General features: G+C 43.9%; 1 protein-coding gene across 1 annotated transcript; it reads left to right on the plus strand.

Moving 5' to 3' along the window:
• Positions 1 to 576: 576 nt before the first annotated feature.
• LOC135050537 (uncharacterized) lies at positions 577 to 10,104 on the plus strand. Its single transcript, XM_063957005.1, has 3 exons — positions 577 to 686; positions 8,622 to 9,027; positions 9,123 to 10,104. Exons 2-3 carry the CDS (start codon positions 8,626 to 8,628, stop codon positions 9,696 to 9,698), a joined length of 978 nt encoding a protein of 325 aa, XP_063813075.1. The 5' UTR covers positions 577 to 686; positions 8,622 to 8,625; the 3' UTR covers positions 9,699 to 10,104.
• The last annotated feature ends 902 nt before the right edge of the window (positions 10,105 to 11,006 follow it).

Below are 11,006 nucleotides of genomic sequence, written 5' to 3' on the forward strand. Positions count from 1 at the left end.
CCCCTACTCTTTTTGTCCCCCGTATTTTTGGAACCAGGACCAGGCGCAGAGCCCGATGCTGGTTGCTTAAATATGGGGGAACCCCTGTCAATTTTTTCCCCATATTTCTGCAACCAGGATCGGCTCAAAGAGCCCGAGGCTGGTTATGCTTAGGAGGGGGGACCCCACGCAATTTTTTTTAGAGATTTTACAGTGTTTAGTTTAAAATAAAATAAAAAATGAACCCCAGCACGGATCACACAGATCCGGCCGAGATTCATTTTTAAAAAGTCGGCAGTGTTTTGCTAATCACTGCCGTAAAAAATGTAAAAAAAACACGAATGACATCGACATCGGAACAAATGAAAATGCAGAATACGACAGCTTAGTAAATTAGTCGTAATCAATTCAAAAAGTTGCAAGTTTACACTTTCGATGTCATTCGTGATTGAACTTTGACCTTTTTCCGAAAATTACGAATGTTAGTAAATATACCCCAATGTCATTATGGGGTATTGTGTATAGAATTTTTAGGGAAAAAGTGTTTTTTTTCCCTTTTTTGAATAAGGTTGTAATATAACAAAATGTGCAAAAAGTGAAGCATATATAAATATATATTTACACAGGAGCAAAGGACTGCCACTCCAGGAAAGCAGAAATCAAATCACAGTTATATACACATCACTGGGCTAATCTGCTTTAATAAGGTACGTTTTTGTATTATATATATATATATATATATATAACAAGTCAAAACTATATCACGCAAATTCACGTATCCTGTATTGTCAATTTTTAAACAGGCTTCTGATTATCATCCACTGAATGATTTCCCTGCAGCGTCCTCCCGATAGAGCCGTACCACAAGCTCAATGATGCACATTTAGAGAAAACAAATGGAGGGCGCAGGGAGTGAGTATACAACTAATAACTCTTTTAATACGAGTATATGTGTATACATACATCTAGTTTGAGTAACACAGCATAGAGGACTATCACTGGCGCCTCCGAACAGCACACACAGAAAGCTGCTAGCCGCCGCTTGTCAGATACTCCTGGTCTGAGACCGCACACCGTCAGGTAAGCCAAAGAGACGTAGTACGTCCAGTGTCCCACTATCATGCCAACATGTTTCGTCCCAAGGACTTCGTCAGGGGGTGTGACACTTCTTTTGGCTGACCCGACGGTGTGCGGTCTCAGACCAGGAGTATCTGATGAGCGGCAGGTAGCGGCTTTCTGTGTGTGCTGTCCGGAGGCGCCAGTGATAGCCCTCTGTGCTATGATACTGAAACTAGATGTATCTATACATATACTCATATTAAAAGAGTTATAAGTCGTGTACTCATTGCCTGCAGCCTCCATTTGTTTTCTCTACATATATATATATATATATATATATATAGAACATGGAAGCAGCCCGGCACTCCGTTGTCCCCAGCGGGATAATGCTCCGGTGCCCTCCTAGGGGTATGGCAACCCCAATATGTACAGCAAGGGAGAAGCGGCGGCACTCAGAGACTTTCACTTTCACGGATAATAAAGCAAAGGGTGCATTTATTAGGTCAACGTTTCGGGGGACAGACCCCCTTCTTCAGGACACTGCAAACTAGTGAATGTGCATAAAAAACAACTTAAATACCTTACCTTTACCGTGAACCTGCGTCCGCCTCCACGTCCCAGCCGTCCGGTGTACGGAGCCCGCGCTTCCGGCAGCGTGTGGCATGCAGTATCCGGAAGTCGCGTCATCCCGCGCCTCGGACCTCCCTGTGACGTGGCTGTGGACAGAGGACAAACGGTAACCATGGAGATGCGACGCAGCGTCGCAACGCTGCGCTGCCACGCATAACAAATGTGACATGTAGTACAGAATAAAAATCTAACAAAACTATTATGAATGAATATATATAAAAATACATGAAAAGCAAGTGTGATACCGTGTAAGAAATAACAAACGAGTAAAAAATAAAACATATATATAAAAATGAATGTGAACAAACAATGCTGGTGTATAAATAAAACTATGCAAATTTATCATAAATATTGACTACTAATAACCCAGCAGGGTCCAGATTGGACCATATAGGGTCCTGTCACAACAAAACTGGTCGGACCAGAGCTCAATGAAAAAAATAAAAATAAATGTAAATATACAACAACATAATCATAATCATGACATCGCTAAGCATCAGATATTAACTGTATGGCAGGTATATTACCCATCTCATCCCTGGAACCAAACTGTCTAAATATACTTTTGAGAATGCACATGCCCGAGCTAGATGATTGAGACCAGGGCATTAGCAGAGGGCATGTTTACATATGCCAACCCTGGCTAAAGGAAACACTGTAAATTCAGCTGTTCATTGAGGCCCCTGGGGTAGATGGTATCTAATTTAAAGATCCAACGGGCCTCTAGTTGTAATAGTTGGGCCGCTCTATCCCCTCCTCGGGCAGAGGCAGGGACCTGGTCCACTATTTTGTACCTAACCGTGGCCAAGCTGTGCCGCATCTGGGCAAAGTGGCGTGCGACCGGTTGGTCGCTTTTGCCAGTGTTGAGGGCAGCCCTGATGGCCGACCTGTGTAGAGCCATACGTTCCTTAAAAAGGCATTGTGTCTTACCGACGTAATAAAGACTGCAGGGGCAGACCAAAACGTACACTACATATGTAGAACTACAGGTCAGTGGCCATCGGATGCTTATTTTTCTCCCTGTGTGGGGGTGCTGGATGAAATCTCCCGTAAGCATGTAGCTACAGGTCGTGCAGCCTAAACATTTGAAGCAGCCGGGCTTCCGGCTCAAAAAATGCTTGGCTGCCGTAGCTGTTTTAAATCCCGAAATGTCATTTTTGACCACAAGGTCCTTAATATTGGCACTGCGAGTATAGCATGGCATGATTCTCGAGTGTTTCAAAGATGGTAAGCTCGGATCAGAGCTAATAATGGGCCACATCTGTTTGACCCTCTTATTAGTCCTGGAACTGTTAGTGTTAAATTCATTAACCCAAGTTGTTCTATCAGTGTTAGCCTTGGGATTTTGCCCTTTCAGAGCATCACACCTACTCAGGGCCATGACCTTTTTGCGTGCCTGTCTTAAAATGTTATTGGGATAACCCCTCTGGCGGAATTTCTCAGACATCAGATCTAACTGTTGTTCAAAGTCCCCAGGGTCGCTGCAGATTCTGCGAACCCTGAGGAACTGGGAAAACGGCAAGCCTCTAACCAACGATCTAGGGTGAAAACTGTCGTAACGTAACAGGGAATTTCGGTCGGTGGGTTTGCTGTATAGTGAAGTATGGATCAAGCCATCATTCACAGTGATTTTGATATCAAGAAAACAAATTTCAGTGACATGCGAAGTAAGTGTGAATTTAACCGGGCTGGTTGATACATTGTGTTCCTCTATTAAAGTGTAAAAAACTTGGGGGTCATGTGTCCAAAACAAAATTAAATCATCTATATATCGAAAATATAGAGAAATATGGTCAGCAATGGATGTCTGTTCAAAAAACAGTCCACGTTCTATTTCCCACATGTAGGCATTAGCCAGTGACGGAGCCACTGCCGACCCCATTGCACATCCTTTCTTCTGTATGAAGAACCGGCCATTAAACAAAAAATAATTATGTGTAAGTGTAAACTCTAATAACGTGATGAAAAAATCTATGTCTGGCCCGGTGTACAATGGATTGTTGGTAATAAGGTGTCTTACTGCCATGAGGCCAGCTTGGTGCGGAATGCACGTATATAAGCTGGTAACATCTAACGTGTGTAATGTGGTGTCTGGATCAACCGGCCCGAATTCAACCAACTTCCTCAAAAGCATGTTGGAGTCCTTCAAGTGGGTGAAGGTAGCCTGGATGCAGGGCTGTAAATATGCGTCCAGGAAAATGGCCAGTGCTTCACATAATGAACCCCTGGCGGAAATGATGGGCCGGCCAGGGGGGTGTTGGGCATTTTTGTGCAGTTTGGGGATGGCGTAAAATATGGGGGTGACTGGGAACCTGCAACATAACTTGTGGAATATTTCTTGAGAGATAAGCCCTTCAGACAAAGCTGAATTTAGAAAGACATCTAGCTCAGATTTAAACTCTAGGGTGGGGTCAACTGGCAATTCGCTATATGTCTCACTATCAGCCAATAGGCGGTCACATTCTGCAATATAGAAATCTATGTCCAAAACGACAATCCCCCCACCCTTATCGGCTCCCCTAATGACTATGTCCTGTCGACCCTGGAGTGACTTAAGCGCCAACTGTTCTTCTCGTGAGAGGTTTTTATTAGTCCAGGGGGCAGGTGCATTCTGGAGACCGTCCATCATCCGGGTAAAGGTCTTGATGGACGAATTCGTAGAAATAGGATCAAATCTAGAAGTCATACCAAGTTTCCCAATCTGCGGCGGCAGACTTGACTTAGCTTGAGGCACGGTGGATTTGTCAAAATGTTCACGCAATTTGAGAGTTCTATTGAACTTGTAAGTCTCTACTTTCCACTTAAATTTATCCGGGGACTTGGTGGGGACATATGCCAGTCCTTTGGCTAAAACAGATGTCTCTGCCTGGGAAAGAGGCACCGAGGATAAGTTGAAGATAACATCTGTGTCTACCTTGGGGGACGGCCGCCCCTTTTGCCGCCTCGACTGCCCACCCCTGCGGGTTGGCGTTTTCTTCTGCCAGAGGCCACTGCGCGGGTGATTGCCCCTAAAGGGGCCCCCTGTGAGGAAGGGGTTTGATCCACATTGGGTGCATCATCGGTTTCGCTGGCTGACGTGCTACGTTGCGAATACTGGATGCGTTGTCTTCGGAAACCTCTACCTCGATGTTGTCCAGAGGGAGCTGAGGTGTTGGATAACCAAGTGTAGACACGGTGTTGCTCATAGTCAGCCTGCACTTTCTTCAGTTTGTCCTTTTTAAACTTAATTAACTCGGTGCGATACCCCTCTATCTGGGTAGATAACTTTTCAAGCCAATTTGTAGACTTGTCTCCAGTGAGAGTATTCATGTGTTGATCCTCAAATGTTTTCAATTTGTCCCGTGTGCAGGTGACCTCTCTAGTGGACTCTTCGATGACCAGTAACATTAGGTCCATCGCACACTTGTTAAGGACTGCAATCCATCTTTTGCAGAAGGTGGGATTGTGCCGTCCAATGGTGGGGGAATTCTGCACTCGAAACCCCCTAGGGATTTGCTTATTTCTGAAGTAGTCCGATAGTGTGCGGCCATGAAACATGAAATCTATTTCACGTTTCTTTAATTTAAAAAGTTCTCGGTATAACTCCTCATTCGAGGTGCCTGTGTTCTCATCAAATGCTGATTCCTTTAACAAGATATGGTCCGCTTCTATATCTGAAAAACTCAGCGTGTCGTATGTGTCACATTGTAAAATATACGACATAGCGTCTCCTGTATCCATGTCAGCAGCCGACATAATGCCGACTGTGTCCAGTGTTGTGGGACAGGTATTGCCTGTGTGGCTATGCAAAGGCCCACAACAGTGCTTTAAAGTGACAATGCAGAAAGTGCAAATGCTTACTGTGAAAATTGAAAAAAGTGCAAAGAGTGCAAAAAAAAGTGAAAAAGAATCCCCAGTGTAAGGAGAAAGCTGTGATCCTGCTTGACATGAATTGGTTGAAAATGCACAGGTGCCTTGGCTGTGATGGAGCCACGAATGCAAATCTAGGATCCACTATATGTAGAACATGGAAGCAGCCCGGCACTCCGTTGTCCCCAGCGGGATAATGCTCCGGTGCCCTCCTAGGGGTATGGCAACCCCAATATGTACAGCAAGGGAGAAGCGGCGGCACTCAGAGACTTTCACTTTCACGGATAATAAAGCAAAGGGTGCATTTATTAGGTCAACGTTTCGGGGGACAGACCCCCTTCTTCAGGACACTGCAAACTAGTGAATGTGCATAAAAAACAACTTAAATACCTTACCTTTACCGTGAACCTGCGTCCGCCTCCACGTCCCAGCCGTCCGGTGTACGGAGCCCGCGCTTCCGGCAGCGTGTGGCATGCAGTATCCGGAAGTCGCGTCATCCCGCGCCTCGGACCTCCCTGTGACGTGGCTGTGGACAGAGGACAAACGGTAACCATGGAGATGCGACGCCACTTACACATAATTATTTTTTGTTTAATGGCCGGTTCTTCATACAGAAGAAAGGATGTGCAATGGGGTCGGCAGTGGCTCCGTCACTGGCTAATGCCTACATGTGGGAAATAGAACGTGGACTGTTTTTTGAACAGACATCCATTGCTGACCATATTTCTCTATATTTTCGATATATAGATGATTTAATTTTGTTTTGGACACATGACCCCCAAGTTTTTTACACTTTAATAGAGGAACACAATGTATCAACCAGCCCGGTTAAATTCACACTTACTTCGCATGTCACTGAAATTTGTTTTCTTGATATCAAAATCACTGTGAATGATGGCTTGATCCATACTTCACTATACAGCAAACCCACCGACCGAAATTCCCTGTTACGTTACGACAGTTTTCACCCTAGATCGTTGGTTAGAGGCTTGCCGTTTTCCCAGTTCCTCAGGGTTCGCAGAATCTGCAGCGACCCTGGGGACTTTGAACAACAGTTAGATCTGATGTCTGAGAAATTCCGCCAGAGGGGTTATCCCAATAACATTTTAAGACAGGCACGCAAAAAGGTCATGGCCCTGAGTAGGTGTGATGCTCTGAAAGGGCAAAATCCCAAGGCTAACACTGATAGAACAACTTGGGTTAATGAATTTAACACTAACAGTTCCAGGACTAATAAGAGGGTCAAACAGATGTGGCCCATTATTAGCTCTGATCCGAGCTTACCATCTTTGAAACACTCGAGAATCATGCCATGCTATACTCGCAGTGCCAATATTAAGGACCTTGTGGTCAAAAATGACATTTCGGGATTTAAAACAGCTACGGCAGCCAAGCATTTTTTGAGCCGGAAGCCCGGCTGCTTCAAATGTTTAGGCTGCACGACCTGTAGCTACATGCTTACGGGAGATTTCATCCAGCACCCCCACACAGGGAGAAAAATAAGCATCCGATGGCCACTGACCTGTAGTTCTACATATGTAGTGTACGTTTTGGTCTGCCCCTGCAGTCTTTATTACGTCGGTAAGACACAATGCCTTTTTAAGGAACGTATGGCTCTACACAGGTCGGCCATCAGGGCTGCCCTCAACACTGGCAAAAGCGACCAACCGGTCGCACGCCACTTTGCCCAGATGCGGCACAGCTTGGCCACGGTTAGGTACAAAATAGTGGACCAGGTCCCTGCCTCTGCCCGAGGAGGGGATAGAGCGGCCCAACTATTACAACTAGAGGCCCGTTGGATCTTTAAATTAGATACCATCTACCCCAGGGGCCTCAATGAACAGCTGAATTTACAGTGTTTCCTTTAGCCAGGGTTGGCATATGTAAACATGCCCTCTGCTAATGCCCTGGTCTCAATCATCTAGCTCGGGCATGTGCATTCTCAAAAGTATATTTAGACAGTTTGGTTCCAGGGATGAGATGGGTAATATACCTGCCATACAGTTAATATCTGATGCTTAGCGATGTCATGATTATGATTATGTTGTTGTATATTTACATTTATTTTTATTTTTTTCATTGAGCTCTGGTCCGACCAGTTTTGTTGTGACAGGACCCTATATGGTCCAATCTGGACCCTGCTGGGTTATTAGTAGTCAATATTTATGATAAATTTGCATAGTTTTATTTATACACCAGCATTGTTTGTTCACATTCATTTTTATATATATGTTTTATTTTTTACTCGTTTGTTATTTCTTACACGGTATCACACTTGCTTTTCATGTATTTTTATATATATTCATTCATAATAGTTTTGTTAGATTTTTATTCTGTACTACATGTCACATTTGTTATGCGTGGCAGCGCAGCGTTGCGACGCTGCGTCGCATCTCCATGGTTACCGTTTGTCCTCTGTCCACAGCCACGTCACAGGGAGGTCCGAGGCGCGGGATGACGCGACTTCCGGATACTGCATGCCACACGCTGCCGGAAGCGCGGGCTCCGTACACCGGACGGCTGGGACGTGGAGGCGGACGCAGGTTCACGGTAAAGGTAAGGTATTTAAGTTGTTTTTTATGCACATTCACTAGTTTGCAGTGTCCTGAAGAAGGGGGTCTGTCCCCCGAAACGTTGACCTAATAAATGCACCCTTTGCTTTATTATCCGTGAAAGTGAAAGTCTCTGAGTGCCGCCGCTTCTCCCTTGCTGTATATATATATATATATATACATACACACACAAACATTTTTATTATATTATTTTGTGCATATATATATATATATTTTTTTTTTTTGGTAACATGGGTATTGTAAATAAGGACTCGTAGACAGATTTTCAGGTTATAACCACAGTATCTTTAATGACATCAGACACTGTAGCACAGCATACACAGGCTTGGGCCTGGTCACAGAGGTACATAGAGAATATAAACAGACAAACATAAAAGGTCCTAGCAATTCCCGTACTGAAAAGTAACTCTGCTGCAGTGGCTTGCAGCTACACATACCATGGTCTCCTGGCACGGCCAATGTTATATTATATCTGATTACTGTGTTAAGTTATGATTTTAATATTTTAAAATTAAATCTCACCTTTCACAGAGACATGGATGCAAACCGTGAATTCTGGGCTGGATTCATCGATCTCTACCAGGCCAATGAGTGCTTGTGGCGTGTGGGAACAAGGGATTACGCCAACAGAGGAAAGAAAAATCTGGCATACCAGCAATTGGCCAGGTACAGCCTTACCCAAGATAGTGGTGCCGACATCAAGTGGGTGAAGAGGAAGATCCAGAATCTGAGGACAGTATTTCTTAAGGAGCACAGGAAATACAAAGATTCCCAACGTTCAGGAGCGGGGTCAGATCAAGTCAAGAAGCCAACATTATGGTATTATGACTTGATGAAGTTCGTATTGGATGAGGAGCCTTCGAGGACAGCGCGGAGCACGGAGGAGCCGAACACGCCCGAGATGTTCGAGCCTGAGGAAGAGGAGAGTGTGGATCCGGTAAGTGTCCGCACAATACAGATGTCACTGTTTCTTGTTTAATTTGTTGCCTTATTATTTTCACATATTTTTCTTCATTTTGTTGGATAACTCAGCTGTCTTCGAGGGAGCTGGACGTGGAACCTGCAGTGGATGAGCCGGCAGACCAAGCCACTGTAAGGCCGGAGCTGGAGGAGAGTGAGGCGGCGATGGGAACACCCCAGCTTCCGGCTAGAAGGAGATGCCGGCCAGCTATCCCTAGAAGATCTGTCTCGTCCAGCAGGTCAGATACAATTCTGAGGCAGGCAGAGGAGGTCCTAAAAAACAGACCGGATAGATTTGAAGCTATTGGAGACCATTTAGCATGTGAGTTGCGGGAGATGAACCCCACTCAGCAAAAATACGCCCAGCGTCTGGTATATGCCATTATATCACATGGCCAGGATGATGAATTGACCAACCACAGTGGCGTTGTGTTAGATACCAGACAGGTGCCTAGTACATCTTATGCCCCTCCCCCAACTCACCCTCCCATGTATTCTGCGCCGGTAATTCCTCCTCAACAATACCCCACATATCCTGCTCCCGGTTACCAAATGCCACAATCCCCCTTCCCTGGCACCTCTTCAGGTGGAGTGTTCACCACTCTGTTGAGTGCACACTCCACTGTTCAAGGCGACCTAAATTTTTAATAAAAATGTTTTTGAATTTTTGAATTTGCGTTTAGGTTTGCTGTCTTCAGATTTGTATTTGACCTTCCTCATCCAATATGTTTTTTCTTGAAGTCAATTGTACCATAATGTTGGTTTTCTACACTTCATTTGACCCTGTAATAGAACGTTGGGAATGCTTTTATTTCATGTGCACTTTTGAAATACTGTCCTCAGATTCTTTTACCTCTACTTCATCCCCAGTTATGTTGGCACCACTGTTTTTGCTGCACTGTATCTGGCTAATTGTTGGAATGCCTGATGCCTCTATTGGTGTAATCCCTGCTGTCATGGCACTCATTGGCACAAAAATCGATGAATCCAGCCCAGAATGTTTCTAATTGATTATTTTTCTAAAATTTATAATTACAAATTGTTACTAAAAATTGTGTGGAGTCTTTATTTATGGGTAGTGCTAAAAGGTTTACCAGGTATACACTGCACCAAACAAACTACAGAGTAGATATGCAGTGATTTTAAATGGATGCTGTTATTTATTGTACAAAGAAGACCTGCCCACATTCCTAAAACCATGCCCAGTATTTAAATGAGCTAGATCTTTCAAATCTTTCAAATCTTTCAAATCTTTCAAATCTTTCATCAGACATTGTTCAGTGTGTATGCACATAATCGTTCATGGGAAATCTTTCATCTATCATATCTTTCATCTTTTAAATCTTTCAAATCTACAAGTGTGTAGGGCCCATTACTGGTAGCAATCTTAATAACAAGAACACCTGAGGGTGAATATCATGTGTGTTGGAACAAAGAGTAATATCTCCACATTTAGATCTGAACTTGACTGAACCATTTATTTAGGCATACAGTACTGGTGAGGCTTGTGAAAGGCAAACACTGAGAAGAAATAATAAATATATATATGTAAAAATATATATATATGTAAAAATATATATTCACTCTTTTAACTCCCATATGACATGGGAAGCTAGGTATGCTTGACTAGCAGTGACAGGATTTATGAAAACCTGAGGAGAGCTAGTGAGTACCTGCATAGGAGACAAAACGTGTGAGAGAGATCTACCTTTGTCCCGGTTAGTGCCGGTAAATAATTGAGAGAAATTGTTGGCTTTGACAAGAAAGTCAGAACCAATCTCTCTACTGCTCCCCATTTCTTTGGAGGAGGCAGGTTCCATAATTCAAAGCATGTACTGGAAAGAAAGGGTGCTTTATCATGATTCAACCTTAGGGATCTTGCCTGTAGATGCCGCTGCTCTGTTGACTGCTCTATATTGGCAGTTTATGATAAAGACCAATTCTATTATGAAAGAT

Source organism: Pseudophryne corroboree, chromosome 2 (assembly GCF_028390025.1).
Source record: "Pseudophryne corroboree isolate aPseCor3 chromosome 2, aPseCor3.hap2, whole genome shotgun sequence".
In the NCBI taxonomy this organism is placed as follows: Eukaryota; Metazoa; Chordata; class Amphibia; order Anura; family Myobatrachidae; genus Pseudophryne; species Pseudophryne corroboree.